Below are 18,304 nucleotides of genomic sequence, written 5' to 3'. Positions count from 1 at the left end.
TACCAAAGTCATTAGTGATGTGCTAGACACGAGCCAAGGTCACCGACATCTGTTTGCAGGCAGAGGTCAGCATCACCTTTCAACTGACCTGGGCAGAAGCCTGTCTGTTCAGCTCCACATCTATTTCCAAGTGGTCCACAATGTTCAGTGGTCAGTACAGATGTCATGAACGAATGCATGGATGTGCAGCCCCTCCTGGGCCTCCCCATGCCTTGTGTTTCCCAGGGCTCATCTCCCCAAAGTAATGGAGAAGAGGGTCCACAGAAACAATCTGTCTGGCTGCTGTGTTACAGATGAGGTCCAGAGGGTGTGAGTGACCAGCTGGAGGTGGCACAGCTGTTAGAGGAAGCACAGGGGTGAATGGAAAGCAGCTTATTCTGGAGTTCCTCGCCAGCCCTCAGGCAGCCAGGCTTCTGCACTGGGAGAAGGACTTTGGCTGGTGAGATGTGTGTTGTCTTTTCCTGTCACGCCAGTGCCGTCTTCAGTGGCAAAGTTCTGGGTAGCTTCCTGGGCTGTGCGCCATTGACGGATCGTGGAGTGATTTTCTCTGAGAGCCAAGGCTGCCTGCCATCACTGGGAGAGGAGAGTAGCTTGCTTGGGAAGAGAGCAACCAGTCCCTATGTTGAAGTGGCACAGATGCTGCCCCACTTGGGGTGTGGAGGTGGCAGGGCAAGGGAAGGGACACAAGGCTGCTGGGTGAGAGAGCCAGGCAAGGGCTGCGGATCCCATGGGTGCCATGGGACAAGGGTGATCTGGGCCGGGAACCAGCCTGAAGTGAGCTGAGTCTGAGAGAGTGGGTAGCACCCTGTGGGAGGCACCAACATGGGCAGAGCATTGGGTGTCAGCACAGGACCCTGTTAGGAGAGATCAGAGGGGACCAATGAGTCTCCACCTTTACCAAGGACTGTTCCTGCTGCCTTCCAGGTGCCTCCATGACTCAGGTAGTGGGTGGTGGGTAGTGTGACCAGCTTGTCCTGCCTGCCTAGGACTTTCATCATCCGGTATGGCCTAGGCAAACCTACCTGGACCTAATCCTCACAGCATAAATAGCAACCATGTGTCTGGGATGTCACCTCACTCCTCAGAGATCCACTTCTTCAGTAGCAGACCATGAATAGAGTGTTCCAGATCTTAGTCATTTCATCTTGGTCAAAACTTTAGTACTGAACTCTAAGGAGCAAGATGACTTTTCTATGCCACACTGTGATGTGGGATTTGAACTGAAATTTGAAACTGGGCAGTCTACTTTAGAGCTGGCTGCCCAACTCCCATGTTCTATCCTTTACCCTGTGACTCTGTTTTGTGAACTGTGAAATTTTGTACAAGTTTCAAAACCACTCCTTCCTGTCATTCAAAGGGAGAGCCAACTAGCCAGCCACTTGCCCCTGATCCCCTCTTCCAGGCATCTCTTTGGTCTTTCTATTTCTGGAAGGATTTCCATTGTGTTTGGTACTGTAGGCACCTCCCCCAGGGCTTCCTCACATCAGGGCCTGGGTGAGATGCACCCAGATGACTGTCCCTCCAACCCCAATTGAGGCCTGGGCCACTCACAGCCATGTCCATGTTTGAGGACGGGGTCAAGCTGGCGTCACCAGGCTGCTGCGATGCACTGAGGATGCCAGTCTTTTCCTGCTTCCTCCACTTGGCTCTCTGATTCTGGAACCAGATCTGTGGTCAGGGAAAGAAAATGGATGTGTGTAAATGCAGAACATTGATATCCCCTAAAGAATAAGCACTTTATAGTTTATAAAATCATACCATGGGAGGGCAAGTTGTTTGCGTGTGGAGTCTGGAGACTTGAGGGAAGAGACTAGGGTCACAGTCTTCCGGGTGGGAATGGGGTGGGGACATGCATGAGTGGTAGCTGAGAAGGGTTGGGTAGGGTCTGTGGTGAACAAAGCCTGACGAGGATCTTAGGTCCTGCAAACAGCTGCCGCCTGGAAGCAGCTAGCATGTCAGACTCATACAGTCTCCAGTGTGAAGAATCTTGATTTTTATTTTTTTATGTGAACGCTTTTGAGTTTTCAGATGCAGTGCAGGCCAAACAGAACCCATCTGTGGGCTGTTTTCCACCAGCAGGCCACCAGTTTGCAACCCCTGTGGGCCACTTGGCGGCTATAGGTTGAATGTTGGCAGATCTCTGCATTCCTGGGCGCCCTGATGGTCTCTGACATGCGGCCATTTGTACTTAGTGATTCTGGGGAGGCAGGTGTTGGAGTCTAGATTTGATGGCAGACACAGGTGCTAAACACTCAGCTGGAGCACAGTTCCAAGTAGGAGGAAGAGGGGAGCCGGCTGAGGCTAGGCTGGGCTCTAGCCAGCAGGAAAGGAGGTTGGATAAAAAGTGGTAGGTCAGGCTGGATTTTGATTTTGAGTGAGAACAAATGCACTGCATTTTTTTAAAGAATGATGTAGAAGCCTCTGTGTTCAGAGAGAGTGCTGACAGTGGTACTGTTGAATATAGCAGACCCTCTCATGCCAGCCTGGGACTTGTGAAACAGAATGTATCTTAAAGAGGGCACCAGGTCTACCCTGGTGGTGACAAAGGGCTATGGTATATCCAAGCATGGACAGAGGAGTGGATACTCTGGGGTAAAGAGATGACAGATGTTAGATTGGGCTATTAGTGCGGAATTCCTGTCTCTGACTATGGATCCTTGGTCTGTCTACTTCTCTGCTTCCACCAAGGGGACATGGAGGTGTTCTTTACTAGGCTGGCCAACAGTACCCTGGTAAGCTACACCTGCCGTTCCAAGTGTTTGAGTAGTCCTCAAGCTGAGAGTGATTTGCATAGCTTTAAATCATTGAGAAAAGAAACAAAAAGAAAAATAGTATTTTATATTATTTTATAACACCTGCAACTTGTACAAAAAACAAAATTTCAACACTTGTAAATAAAGTTTTGTTGGAATGCCACCACGCTCACCTGTTTCTCCCCTAGCTCTGGTTGCTCTCAGGCTGCTTTGCCAGGGAAAATGGCCCTCTCTGACAGTGACTGTATGTCTAGCAAAACCCAAAGTGATTACTCTTAGTAAAAATGTTGGTTGACTCCAATCCTCAACTGCTATGGCTGATAGTGTGAGTAACCTTTAGAAGCATGAATACGCTGAGAGGGAGGGCATGGGGACAGAGATGGATGGAGAACACTGATGTCTATCCATTACATTGCCACCCCAAAGGAGAGATCCTTTATTAAATGAGGGTGATCTCATTGCCTGGAAAGACATATTTGGCTATGATGACTACCCAGGAGATAGCCAGTGGCAGTTTCTGTTGGGGCAGTCCTGGAGGTCTGAGGACCAGCATGAGACTTGGTGGAAGTTGGGCACTGTACCTGTACTCGAGCTTCGGGCAGGTTGATCCTGGAAGCCAGCTGGGTCCGGACATGGATGTCGGGGTAGTGGGTGAAGTGGAAGAGTTTCTCCAGTTCCTGTAGCTGCTCCGTGGTGAAGGTAGTGCGAACTCTCCGCTTGTTCTTTTTTTCTTCTGTGGAAGAAAGCATGCAAGTTGGGCCAGTGACCTGGATGTCAGCCCCTGGGCATGTTCATGTTGCTTTGTTCTCCTTCTCCAAATCCATGGCCACTGCTGAATCTTGGTCCCTGGCTTTTTGGAATTGGAGTTTAGTAACATTGTCTTCTAGAACACTCGTTAGGCTAATCCTCTTCTCCCCAGTAAAGTCAAGTTAACCTTCTAGAAAATTCTCAGATTCTGTGCCTTTCTTTTGTTAAGGCACACCCCTTTGTCTATAATGGGAGATGGCAAACATGGCCTGCAGACCAAACCCAGCCCACTGTATTTTTAAATAAAGTATTATTGAAACATAACTCTATGTGTTGCATTTTTTAATGTCTCTTCCTGATTTTGCATTATAATGGTGGTGTTGAGTCATTGCATCTGAGAGCATATAGCTATAAAGACTGAAATAATTACCATCTGGCCCTTTACAGAAAAAGTATGCCAACCTTGGCTTACAAAGTACTGGCTGAGCATGGCGGCAGCAGAGCCCTGCCAATCTGTTTCCAATCCACCTGTCTAGCCTCAGTTCTATTCAGGTCTGGCTCTGCCATTTGTGGGGCACAGCACAAAATGAAAATGTGAGGCCCCTTGTTTAGAAAAGATACAAGAGTCTATTCCTTTATTACCTAGATTGTCACTCTGTCATGGGATTTATTTATTTATTTATTTATGTTTATGTGTACATGGCAGTGTGTGGTTTATGTGCATGTGTGTATGCACATGCATACTTGAACACAGAAGTCACAGGACAGAGGGTGCACCGTTCTGTCATATTCCCCTGAGACAGGGTCTCCCACTGAACTTGGAGCTAGGTCAGCAGCCAGAAGGCTCCAGTGATTCTCCTGTCTCTGTCCTCAGGGGGTTACAGCTGTGTATGTAGGTACATCCTGTTTTTCTACGTGTGTCCTGGGGATTTGAACTCGGGTCCTCGTGCTTGTGTAGATAATGCTCTTACCCCTTGAGCCATCTCCTCAGCCCTCATGGTGGCCTTTTAATTTGCTATTTAATTTTGAGGAAGACAGATTGACTGAGAACACTCAAGGGCTATGCTAGTGTTCCCATGGTCCTGGGAGTTACCCCAAGTCTTTGAGACATGCATATTCAGTGGAGAGACTTGACCCCCATCTTGCAACTTGGCACCTGACTTGGAGCATCCTGGAAGTCATACTTCAGCCAGCCCCTTTCCAAGGTGGAAGGAGGTAGGGGCATGACATGGTATGGGAGACAATAGCTCATCCTAGGGCAGTAGGAGTGGGAAAAAGGCATTGATGGTGAGAGGAGGCTCCCCATCATTATGGTGATATCCTCGCATTTGCTTAATTCCTCACTGGACTCCTTCTAAAACATAAATTCTAACCTGAAATTGCTAAGGAGTTCAAGAGAGTGGCCCTATGTATTCAGCTCTACTTGTGAGACTTCCCTCCAGGCACAGCCCTCTGTGTAACCATGGTGGGCACTCACACTGGCATAGCTCTACCACCATCACTGCCAACCTATGTACCCAGCCTCATTCACACTGCTCAACTGCCTGGTTTGTAGCACATCTCATAGGTGTTTTGCTGCAACAAGCTTATAGGTCTGTGACGGACTGATCACTTCCTTTGTCATAATTCTAATTTCTACAGACTCTTTGGGACATAAATTAAGTCTTAAAAGATTCAAATATTTTGTTCTTTGACCTCTACTTGTCTTTGGGTACATAGGGTCAAGGATAGACATCAACTGATGGGCCTCAACATAGAAAAGGCTCAAAGTAATTATTTTTGTCTACAAAATATGATAGAAATAATATCTTGTAGTGACAATTGAAAAGTTTGACATTTCTAACAATTTCATAATAGTTAATACCTACTGTCTGTATTCTATGTACAAACTGTCCTTTTAGATGATAGAGCAAACCAGTGATAATATCTAAGCAAATGTTTGAAAAGATGAGCAATTAGAAAGCGTTTGTACATAGAGAAATGAAGTGGTACTATTAGCATCTATGATTCACTATTCTCGTGATGATGGACATATACCAAAGGAACAGACACATCTATGTCTGTGTGGCAGATAGAAAAGTAGTTGTTGGGGGTGGAGGGGTGGCTTAATGGTTAATACCGACTACTGTTCTATTGGAGGACCAGAATTCAGATTCCAGAACTCACATTGGACAGCTCACAAATGCCTGTAGCTCCAGCTCCAAGGGATCTGACTCACCTTCTGGCCTCCAAGGGCACCCACATGGACATTTACACACACACACACACACACACACACACACACACACACACACACACGTTGTGGGATATTTGTACACTATGTGAAGGTGTATTGCTGTGATTGGTGTAATAAATAGCTGAATGGTCAATAGCTAGGCAGGAGGTATAGGCAGGACTTTCAGGAAAAAAGAGGAGGAGTAATCTAGTCACATGCGAGAGATATGAGGAGACATGGAGGAAGCAGGATGGGCAGTATGTGACAGAATGTAGATTAATAGTTGGGTTAATTTAAGGTATAAGAGCTAGTTAAAAACAAGCATAAGTTAAGGCTAAGCCTCCATGTTATTATGTGTGTGCTGGTGCCCCCCTGCCCCCCAAAAAATCTGCACACACACACCAATCATACAAAAAGAAAAGTATTCTGTGCACTTGCCACTCCCAGGGAGCTATTTCAGAATGGGAGACTCAGCCAGCATTGTACTTTAGCCCCTCATGGAGCCAAGCAACAGTGGATGCTGATGGGATGACCAGACTGTGGTTTGTTTTCTGACCAAGGCTTCTGGAGATAAAGTTGCAGTAGTCTTAAAGCACAAACTCTCAGCCCAAATTGTCTTTACTTTCAGATGAGTCTCCCTGTCCAGGGAAGACTCACATTCATGCTTGGAGGACACAAGCACTCTGGAAAGGCAGCTCATATTTGTCTGCAGCCTTCTTTTTGGATAGTGTACCCCTGGAAGGCAGGAGTGGATCTTAGACTAACCAAGCAGCCAATGCCTACACAGCTCCAAATGGACCAGCCTGCTTGGCTCAAGATGCCAAGGCCCTTCCCCAGGACTGGCTATGGGTTCTTGGTAATCAGTAGTCAATGCTGATTATTTTCTTTTGATAATGACTTTGTTATTTTTTTGCCCGTAAGTTTGTTGTGATTTTTTCTTATAAAGAATTTTTTTTTTTTACAAATAGCATATTTTGATCATATTCTTTCTCCTGCTAATGCTGATTCTTATTATATTCTCTTCTTGGGAACAAACCAGAGAGATGTAAGAGGTAGTGAGAGAACGCCAAAGAAAGCTGAAGTCACTCCCAGTGGCTTGGGCTCCCAACCAAGGCCAAGTCCATTTTGGGGACAGACAGACAGACTTGAACCCTAGAGTCAGAGAAATAATTTAGGACCTGAGGCTGGATTTCATGCAGGGAGGTAAAAAATGTGTTGTCCAAAATAGCAGCTGCCAGATCTAAGTGGCTATTGAAATGAAGTAAAATAGAAAATTCAGCTCCTCAGCCACATTAGCCATAGCAGGGCAGCCACGTGTGGTGAGGGGCTGCCATGTTGGACTGTGTAGCTATAGAACCAGCCACCACTGTGGAATGTTCTGTTAGACAGCCCTTTCTCATTGGGCTGTCTGCTGGATTCTTGGAAGAATCACGTTCTGGGCCAAACTTTGTGTTTTTCTCCATTACAATATCATTTAATTGTCACTAATCTCCAGGAAAGGAAGTATGAGATAGGCGTGGTGCCAACTTTGATGGCTTCAGCAGAATCTGAAGTATAGACTTTGCTATACTTGCCTCTCTGCCTGTGCCTGGGAAGGAGGGAGATATCATCAGTGGGGATTGTGTTGAAATTCTCTGGGGGTTCCTGGGAGTCAACCTCATCATGGACTACAGGGCAGGGAGGGAGAGGCAAGTGCAGCATCCAAGGGGACAGTTCAGGAAGGATGGAGATCAATGCTTTAACTTTCCCATCATGTGCTATTAGAGGTTGCTAGAGGCCAGGAAGGTAAGGTGATAGATCATAATGGGTCACAAGAGCCAGAAGCAGGTGCCAGAGGAAGAACAGATTGTGGATGGAGGAGAAGCTGGAACATGATGCATCCTATATACCTTTGGGACCTCAGGGATTTCTTCACAAGGTATTGAAAATCTGAGCCCACTGGGGAAGCTGTTCCAGGCCCAAGATGAGGTCCTTCATAGAAGCAAAGGCCAGGGTGTTTTGTATTCCTGCTCAGAGAGGATTAGGGATCATCGGGCCCATATTTTCAACCAGGAAGGGTCACTAGGTAGAGAGTGAAACATTCCTTAGTTTCCTGGTCCAGGCCAGGTTCTTGTCAAAGAAGTCAGCAAGCTCAGCCCAGCAACTCCATCTTTTGAGATGGACAAGAGCACCTGGGGGCAGGAGAGGCGGATGAAGTCAGCCTGGACTGCTACCTCTTTCAAGTGACTCTTCTGGCCATTGTTAATTCTGGGAGCTGTGAATCACACATCAGTGAGTCTTCAAAGAGAACGAGTCAGCAGAACTTAATTAAAACTGAGCCGTTTAGCACATCGATCATAAGAAATACACAATTTATGCAGGTGATTAGGCCACCTAATTATAAACCGATGTTTCTCTGCACTCAACTCCCTCCCCTGATTGCTCCTTTTCTGTGGTCTGCTAATTGTCCCTGGCTGTGCAGCTAAAGGCCCAGGGGGACATTTCCACTGGGGGAAGCCTCTGGGAATAGGTCTGTCTTTGTCACTGTCTTTGTCACAGGTTTATCAAGGAGATCTTGGAACATTTGTAGCCTGCTGTTGGCTAGAAATCCCTGACACATGAAGGAGGGGTACAGCCAGGAGATTCCCTAGTGATGTTCTGCACTGGCCTCTTCTCCCGAATCAGTCAAGGACTTTCTATAGCTCTGTTTGTACCCAGAGGATTGATTAGCTCGTCAGCCTGGAAACAGGCTCTAACCATCACACTTTTCTACCAACAGCTCCTCTCCCCCTCCTCAGGCCCAGGATTGCAGCCATTCCTGACCACCTTGGGATTCCCCCAAGTTGTCCACAACCTTCCACCCTCCAGGTGCTTTTCTTAGTGCTCCCCATGGCTGTAATACTTTGTCCTCCTTTGACTAGCAAGCTCCTACCCATGCTTCAAAGCACAAGTCTAGCAAATGTTTCCTTCCCTTCCAGGTCTGCTGTGAATCTCCCAGAAACACACAACAGAATTGAAAAGAAGTGAGTGCTAAGTTTCACTTTGCAGCAAGCAGCTGTCATATTCAAAATTCTGTCTCAGTGTCTGTCACCTATCAAAGTAATGACAGCACAGCTGGACGGCTAGATGGAGGCACTCTAGTTACATTTTCTTGTAGGTTTTAATCTATATTTCTATTTTTTCAATAACACAACTTTTTGGTTAAGTGGACAATAGAAAGAAAAGAGCAGAGTGGAAAGGGACGAGAAGAAAGATTACAGCAAAAGACAAGGGGAAGAAGCCCTGGAGAAGCCCCAGGGCTGGGTGTGCTGACAACTGTAGTGAGACCTTCTGGGCAGTATGTAGCTGCTAATCTTCCCTTTCATGACCCTTTATATGTAGGAATTCAGCAGATGTGTTCACACACAGATACACACCACACACATACCACATACACATATATACAATATAACATACCTACATATACACCATATACACATATATATTACACATACCTTGCACACATATATACACTCTACATATGTACCATATATATACCACACACACACTTTAAACATACACATATATACACATACCTCTTACACACACACCAGACACACACATATCATATACATCACACACATATATCACATACACCATACCACTACACCTCACCATACATACATATGCAAACATACCACACATACAACATACACATACATACAACATACATACACCGACACACACACCACACCACACATACAACAGTATATGCATATGCATACCTGAATCTAGATGCACACATGCTCCCCATGGTTTTCATCTCCATCTTTCTTCTCTGGTAAGGCAGTTGTCCCCTACTGAAGTGTGTGGGACTCATTGGGTGCCCTACCCAAGGCAGCTGTGTTCTTCTACCTCAGTGGAAGCTACGTTCTTCAAATATGGCTTTTAAAAATGCTGATGTACATCCTTAAAGGCCAGAAGCTCTTGTCTCCCATGTGGTGATATTTAGATGGGAGTCACACTGGATTCTGCTGTTCCTTGCAGCAAACACACTTACTTCTATTGCTGTGACTGCTGTGCAGGCTGCTGTCTTCTTTCTCCCTGCTGCGCCATCTCACGGTCATCTCCTCTCTGCAGCCCTCATTGTGCAGAGCTCACCGTTCCCCGCTGTGGGGTCTGACGTCCTTCGCCAAGCTCTCATTTCTGCTCTATCACAGTGACCGACTGTCATGACATTCTTAGGTTTGGTGAGATGAAACCCAAGACACCAGTTTCAGGGACAGAGTGACAGGTAAGTTTTATGTGTTGTCATAGCTCAATAGCAATGACCCTTTTCCTTGCTGAGAAGACAACATGTGTGTGAATGTACACTTCAGATGCCACCCCCACACATCGTGGGCCTTCCCCAACCTGTGCTTGTGACAGGTAACAACCCAAGCTGTGTAGCCAGAGTGTGTGACCCAGAAAGTGCCTTAGAACTTGTTTTTATTCCAAGAGGGAATCCATATTTTGTTATCCTTCCTGCCAATATCAGAGGAAGAATCTAATCATCCTTTCTACTAAAATCTAGCCTGATTGCTCAGTGAGCAGGTTAGATAGATCTGGAGTCACATGGATCTGCAAACAGAAGGATGAGCTGTTCTTGATCAATAAATGACTAACAACTGTCCCCTTTCCAGGAATATTTGGATAAAATCTCTATAGGAATATCCTCTTTCAAAGAAATTTGAAACTTCTATACTGGAGACTGTAAGTGACCTGTGAAGACTCACAAGAGCCTTAAGACAAGAAATCATTACCCTGGCGTGGAGCAGTGCGATGAAGGACAATCCATAAGGAAAGAACTCCACTCTATGTCTAAACACATGCACTTCCACCAGCCACAGCCTCTGGCCTCACCTGATTGGTTTGAGGTGTCTATTTTATTGAGGTTGGGGCTTTTAGACTTGGGGTTTGAGAGGGCTTTGGGTCAGTCACTGTAGGAGGACACCATTCTGGAAGCTGTTGAAAGTCGTTTGGAGGGTGCTAGTTTGCAGTGAGAAAGAGCCAAAAGGCATAGAAGTACCTAGAGAGCCTAGGTAGTGTTAGGGTTTGGCTCCCATCATGAACTCAGGTGGCTTTGGGTCTTGGCCTTTCCATGGCCAGTGTGGAAGAATGTTTAGATTTCTTCAAGGCTGCACATACCTCTCTCTCCATTTTAGTTCTCTGGAGACATTTTTTTTTTGTCAATTATAATCAAAGAGTTCTCATTGATATTGGCCATGCACATTTTCCAGCATTAAACTCCAAAATGATTGCTCATTCCTGTTGGAATACAAAGTAACAATATACTACCCCAGCTGGCTTAGCAGACCCATTGTGGGCTGGCCTACTTCCAGCTCTCAGGCCTCATCCGGCCTCCTGGGATGCTTTCTCTCCTTCTTAGTTTAGAGATTTCAAAGCAACCATTGCCTCCCCTGGGAGCCTTCTTCAGGAGGGAGGTGGCTTCTGCTACAGTTTGCATCCAGACTCACAGGCTCATTTGCTCGGATCCTCAGCCCATGGTCTTGTGAAGTTCTGAAACTCTAGGAAGCAGTGACCAGTAGGTATTCAGCTCACTGGAGCTGTGCTCTTGAATGGTAGGGGGAGACCTCAGCTCTTCCTCTCTCTCATTTTTGCTTCCTGGTTACAAGGGCCAATACATTGTAGCCTGAAGCCCAGGAAACTGAACCAAAATTAAAACCTTTCCTTTTTAAAGTTAGTCTGTGGCTCTGGTAGTGGGGATATAGAGGTGGGATCCATGGGATCCAATGGAGGGAGACAAAACCATGTGCCCCTTGGAGGAAGTACTAGCATCCAACACTGTATCTACTATGGTTTGAATATGCCAGCTCCATGTTACTTTGAGAAGTTGTTGTAACTTTGGGGGGTGGGGCCTAGCCAGAGGAAGTAGGTCACTGGATTTGTTGCCTTTGAAGAGTATACAGGGTTCTAAGTCCCTCCTCTTCCTCTACTTCCTGCCATGAAGGGAACAACCTCTTCATTCCACACTCCCATTATGGTGTTATGCCCAAGTGCATGGGGCCAGGTGACCATGGATGAAATCCTTTGAGACTGTGAGCCCAGACAAGCTTCCAATAAGCTGTTCATGTCAGGCATTCTGTCACAGCTGTGCAAAAGTCACAAACATAGTCTTCCTGCCTTCTGTCTGCTTTGATGGGAGTCCCTGGGTTCACTTGTCAATCAGCCAAAGCCAACAGTCATAAAGTGATGAAAGACAAGGTGGTCCTCGGTCACAGGGTCCATCTCCAGATGTCCAGGGAAGAACAGCTGTCTTTGATTCCAGGAGATGCAGAGGAGAAGGAGAAGGCTAACATGAAAGGGACAGAGAAAGGAGGAGAGAAGAAAAGGAAAGGAAGAGAAAAGAAAGAAGGAGAGTAAAATAAAGGGGCCAGAAGTGAGAGACCTGTGAGAGGTGGGATACTGCCCCAAAAGATATGTCCAAGTTCAAACTCTTCCTAACAGTGGATGAGACTTTATTTGAAAATAGTCCCTGTAGATATAATTAAAGTTCTTAAGATGTGATTACCCTGGAGTTAGGGTGGGCATTAATCCAGTGACTAGTGTCCTTCAGAAGAGAAGGACATATGCACACACACACACAAAAAAAACATACACACACACACAAAACACATATACAAACCTGCAATGCAACACACACATTACACACAAAACACACACAAAACATACACACATGCACACACACAAAATGCACATACACACAAACATGCACATACAACACACACATATCATACACACACACACACACACACACACACACACACACACACACACAGAAGGGATGGAGGACTCCCGTGATTATGGAGGAGGGCACTGTCAGACAGGAGAGAGGTTAGGAAACTAACCTGAGGGAGGGGAAGAGGAGAAGGGAACATGGGAGGAGGCATGGTTTTCAAAGGCTGAAGTGGGGCATCTGAAGGGAGGGAAGGTTGAGAAGCACACACCTTGTGGGTAGGAAGAGGGGGTCTGAGAGAGTAATGGGAAATGGGTGCAGAGACAAGCAGGCAGGTTTGTGTAGGACCTTGAGATTGGCCTTGAGACCTGAGATTGGCCTGGGAGCCTGAACGACAGGCCTGGTTCTGGCTCTTCATGAACTTTAAATTTGAACAACCACTTTACCTTTCTGGGCCCCAGCCTCCTCAAAGAATGCCCTGGACCACGAGATTCATTTGGAGCTTCCTAGAGTACAGATTTGTGGCCTTGCCTTGAGCTAGAGTCACCCACTTGGACATGGGACCTGAAATGCCACAGCTAATCCAAGCTCCTTCCATGGTGGTGGTGGTGGTGGGCTTGGTTACTTTTGTGGTGCCGTGACTATAAAGCCTGACAAGAAAATTTAAGAAAGGAAAAATCCATCTGGTTCATAGTTTCAGAGGTCTGTAGTACACTGTGGCAGGGGAGGCATGGTGGAGCAGCCCAGGGTATGTGACATCAGGGACTGATCACTTCATTATAGGCTAGGTGCAGAGAGAGAGGAACTTGGGGCCAAGGTACACCCTTCAGAGATCCACTCTAGTGGCATACTTCTTCCGGTCAGGCCTCATCTTCTAAGGGCCCAGTGTTTCTCAAAATAGTGTCACCAGCTGAGGAACAAGAATTCAAAACATGACCCTGTGGGGCTGGTTTCAGATTCAAACCATCACTGGAGGTTGTGTCTACCAGCCACTCCATTGAGTCTGTACATGTAAAATAGCACAGTGAAGAACCTGAAGCTTTGCTGCTAATCTTGGGTGCTTCCCTTCTTGGGGGGGGGTTTCTATCCAATAGGAGGGACAGAATGCAAGGAACTTAAGGGCATTGGCCAGCCAACACATCCTGTGTTTCACTTGGGGCTCCTCGGATGGTAGGGAGGGGATAGGGTGGTTGACGGGGGCTACCTCCTATCTGCCTTGCTCGCTACCCACCTGGCATTGTGACTGGACATTCTGCATGGAGGAAGTCTCTGCTAGGGAAAAATGGCTGCCATGGACTTCTCTAGGGTTTTCCAACAACTGATTTATTGTTGAATTAGTCAAGGCGTATCAGAGCTGGGAAGAAGCTTATGGAGATCTAGCTCTGCTCTTTCATGTTAACATGAAATTGAGGCCCAGATGGGGTAGTGATTTGCTTAAAGTCCTCCTGTGCACTGGCGCCATGTCTGGGCTTAACAGTCAGTGTTCTTGAGTCCCAGCCCTGCGCACCCAGCACGGCCCACGGACAGGCCACCTTTGTACTCGCTGCCACATTGCCGACTTGTTTGTACTGTGTCTGCTTCAGCTTTCTTCATCTGTGCTTTTTATTTTGCTCAAAGGTACACATTTGAAGAGAGATCCGTCTGTCCTGACTACTACTGGTTAACCAGCACCTTTGACACCACAGGCAGCTAGGGTGGTAGTAACTCCAGAACTATTGACATTGCGGCTTTTCACCTGAGAGCCCCCACAGTCATAAACTGCCAGATGGACCTGCTCAAGGGCTGGGAAAACTGAGTTCTAGCTTGAGGGCCATATGGATTTAAATCGTGACCAGAAATAACTTCCCATTCATGGCCTTAGGTCTCCAGGGCTCAGTGCTACTGCTAACTGCTTGCGCAGTTTTTATGGGGGTTCCTCTCCTTTTTTGTGTTTGCCTTCTCCAAAGTGGGGCTCACACATGTGACCATTAGCTAGAACAAGGGAGAAAGTACTATGAGGCCTCAGGGCACCCTTCAATACTGTGGCTGCTATTTTGGCCAGCACTTTCTGGTATCTGCACTGGGCTTAGCAGGAACATATACATAGAACATGCTAGAATCTTCAATGGCAGCCTAAAAAGAGCAGTCTCTTTAGCTATCAGTATCAGTAGCACTCCCTCCCCCTACTGTGATGGGGAAGGTAGTATTCATCTATACAGCTGCAGCGGGAATGATACAGGTTAAAGCCCCCAGTGAACTGGCTTCTGTGAATCCTCAATTGACTGGAAGATGCCAGTGAACTTCTGAAAGCTGAGTCCAAGGCCCTTTTCTCTTAGGGAACCAGCCAGCCTGCTGGCAGCATCCCTCCTGGATTGTTATTTTGCCTGCAGCCGAGCACAGCCCCTGTAAGGAACCTCTGTGGGAGACTGGCTGGAGGCAGGATTCTGTGTGGGGAGGCAATGCCATCAAGAACTTTCCTGAGTTTCCTGCCTAGCACTTTCTTAGATGAAAGGGGTGAAAATGGAAAGACCAGATCTGTTGTGAGAGACTCCAGGCTTACAGACTCATGACCAAATGGCCTTTGAGACCTTCATAAGCACCAACATGCCCCACTTTCATCCCCCGAGCTGTGTCACAGAGTGAAGCTGAGACCAGAGATGTTAGGGACTTCCCTAAAGTCACACAGCAGGCTAAGGCAGGATGGAGACACCCTCCCCCTGACCCTGGCTGTCCCAGCTCCCACAGCAAGGGGTATCCACTGCCCTGAGTGGATGCTGGCTTGAAGGAGAGCCTGAAAACTCTCTGTTCACTTATGTAGGTACATGCACTGGCGTGGCTACAGACGTGGGTGTGGGAAATCTATGAGGACAAACCCTAGTAAAGTTCAGCTACTAGAAATCATGCAAGCTGAGCTCAGCTCGTGGGGAGAATGTGCTAGAAGCAAGGGTTTGGGTGTGCCCAACCCTGAGTTCAGCCTGTGACTTCTAATGTTGTAGCTTGGTGACATTGTCCACCTCTTTCCCTATCAGTCCAGTTACCAAATTTCTGCTATAACATTAATGCGGGGTGAATGTGACTGACAATTCCTAGCCATAGCCTAATCACAAGAATAAGCTCTGTGCCCCTGCATTTTGCAATGGACTGAGCCAATGGGCTTCTGCACTCTGAATACCAACGTTCTGATTTAGACTGCAAGGCTTAAAAAGCATTGGGCCTAGAACCTACTATCCATTTGGATGTCACAGCCCCCTGTTTGATTGACAAGGACCATCAGAGCCCCCCCCTCCAGAGCTCACAGAACAAAAGAAAATGACCAGAAATCACTTACCTTGGGGCTGATCCTGTGGGAGCCTCTCTAGCTTGGAACCTGGGATTGCTGTCTGCCTAGCGTCCTCTCCACCTATGCTTTGTGGTCTTGGCATATTTCTTCTCTCTGTGGGCCTCTTCAGGATAGCGTCAATGGAGAAGGACAGGCCCAGCTTCTCTGGGGCCTCACTGTACCCTGAACTCTCCTTCTCCATGTCTCTGTGGATCGTAGGGCCTGCTGTGGCCTGCCCTGAAGCCTACTGGGACGAACACTCTGTGTGTGTCCAGGGTGATGCCAGCAGAGGGTGCTACACTTTCTTCCTGGAGTTTCTGGGGACCCAGAGGGCACACAGAGGTGGTGATCAGGGATCCTGATGCGGGGTGATTCAAGCACAATCCCTTGGACACAGGGACTTCCATGGACCTCGTACACCTCCAAGATCAGGAGGTGGCTTCCAGCGGAAGAGCTGGCAGGTGCTTGTCCTGTGTCCACAGGTTTATAGTTGTCACCAGACAGAGGCTCAGTTTTCCAGAGAGGGTCTTCTTGGAGGTGATGGCTTTCCTAGTCACCAGCGTAGGCAAGGATCCTAGAGATCAAGGGTAACAAAGAGAAAGCAAGCAGAATTGGTTTGGAGCCAGTGTCCACCTTGGTCTTCTCTCTAACTTGTGTCTTGTTCTGCTGGCCCCAGACAGTCCCTGAGAGGCTGGGGAGCCACCTATGTGCCCTTGGTGGCCAAGTGAGCCCTGAGCCCCCCTGTGGCTTGAGGGGTCTTCTCAGATGCCCTCTGGACTTGCTCAGTTCAGCTTCCAGTCTCCAGAATGAGACTTCCCGGGCACCTGTGTCTCTGTAGATCTTCAGGAAGGGTGACGCTGGGTCACTGCCAGGCCGTGTTTTCTTTCACAGATCTCAGGCCTATGGTCTGACTCTTCCCCTGTGTCTCTGGGCTGCTGTTGGCTTTACTCTACTCTCTCTCTGATCTCCAGTCACATACTAGACTCTCTAGCTACCGACTTCTCCTTCTTTTGGGGTCCTTTCTACTTCTTTCCTGCTTGGTCACCCTTCACCTATCTCTGAGACAGCTCCAAAGACTTTTTCTGACCAATAAACCCCAGGCTTGGAGCTGACACTCACTGCTCTATCTTGCCAAGAATTCGGCTCAAAGGACTCTGTGTAACCAAGGAGGAGGGCAGGCTGATAAGGAAAACAAGTCCCCACCCACCCCAGGAGATGGGATGGGATTCAGGTGTTGGAGCAGAGAGCTGAGGGAGGCAGCCAGGATTGGAGGATAGATACAGGATGCCGTGCAGAGGCGTGGTACCGGAGAAATGGCCAGGTGGAACAGAAGAGCAAAAAGTGGGGGAGGCCAGTAAAATGTGTTTAAACAGTTAGGGTTAGGAGAGTTTATGAGGTTTTCAGAGGCTTAGAGGCTGAGCTAGGATGTGGTGGGCGAGGGTCAGCTATGAGTAGTCCCTTACAGATGTGTGTTCCTTGCCTTGTAAATGTTAGAGCATGGTAGGCATTTAAAACCAGTATGGGGCATGTGGAGAAACTGAGGCTCAGACCAAAGGGGTACAGGGGATGGCAGGAAGGACTTAAGGACTTCCCTGGAAGCCTCAGGCTGCTGCAACACAAAGAGTGACTGGTACCCTAGCTGACTGTGAATGTGAATTTCAGAGTTAGAATGGAGACATCTTTATAGAGGGAGGTGGGGTGGGCAGGGCTGGTCCCCATTCCCTGAAGAGGAGTTAGAAGAGGGAGGACTTCTCTGAGATCCTGTGTGGCAGAACCTCTGGTTTATCTGGGAGAGATGAGGTTCTGCAGTGGTCTAGGGGTAGGTCGCCCTTGGAAGCCTGATGAAGCAGGGATTTCCCGACAGTGACGGCGGAGCCACCATCTTCGACTGTGGGCTCCAGGGGAGGGGCGAGCGCAGCGAGGAGAGTGTTAGTGAGTCAGAGCATTAAGTGGTTTATGGGATGTCTGCCCCTGCTCTGTGGCCAGCTGAGTCATGTGACTGCTCCTCTGAATGGATCGTGGTGCTTTCCTCAGAGCCGCTAGAAAATTCACGCAGACAGCAAACAAGCTAGTGCTCTTTTACGTGTTCATTTTCTGGAGCTTGAAAAATTGATTGGCATTTCCTTCTCTCTCCTCATCTTGACTTTAGGTTGATATTTCACACGGGTCAAGTAAAGGATATGTGAGAGCCGTGTGTTAATTGACTGTAATCAGACAAATGGACAGTTTGCTTACATGAAAGTTAAATTTACGCATCTTGATCTAAATAAGCCACAGAAGCACAGTGCAATGTATACTTCCGTTGTTTATTCTGAGCTATATAGGTGAACACCCACAGGCTGCATCTCCAGGTTATTGCCTATTACAGAGCTCAGTGAGTAATTGCCACCAGTAAAACCCGGAAGCTGCCTCCAAATTCAACACTTTTGGTTTCAAGGAAATGATACCATTTCTTTGAGACTATGCTTTTAGAGAGCTACTTAACTGTCACATAAAAAATAAATAAATAAAAATAAATACATAATCCAGGAGAGGGAGAAGGCTCAGCATCAAGCGCCCTTGCTGCCTTTGCAGAGGATCTGAGTTTCCTTCCTAGC

General features: G+C 47.4%; 1 protein-coding gene across 1 annotated transcript; it reads right to left on the bottom strand.

The window, feature by feature from the left end:
* Window positions 1-617: 617 nt before the first annotated feature.
* On the bottom strand, window positions 618-17,963 carry Isx (intestine specific homeobox). The gene is made up of 5 exons (XM_059263076.1): window positions 17,943-17,963; window positions 15,717-15,951; window positions 3,335-3,486; window positions 1,552-1,668; window positions 618-854 (listed from the first exon to the last, which is right to left on the bottom strand). Exons 1-5 carry the CDS (start codon window positions 17,961-17,963, stop codon window positions 618-620), a joined length of 762 nt encoding a protein of 253 aa, XP_059119059.1.
* Between the last annotated feature and the right edge of the window lie 341 nt (window positions 17,964-18,304).

The sequence above is a fragment of the Peromyscus eremicus genome, chromosome 5 (genome assembly GCF_949786415.1).
Source record: "Peromyscus eremicus chromosome 5, PerEre_H2_v1, whole genome shotgun sequence".
Classification (NCBI taxonomy): domain Eukaryota; kingdom Metazoa; phylum Chordata; class Mammalia; order Rodentia; family Cricetidae; genus Peromyscus; species Peromyscus eremicus.
Note: the sequence above shows the minus strand (reverse complement) of the source record. Positions and strands in the feature narration are given on the sequence as shown.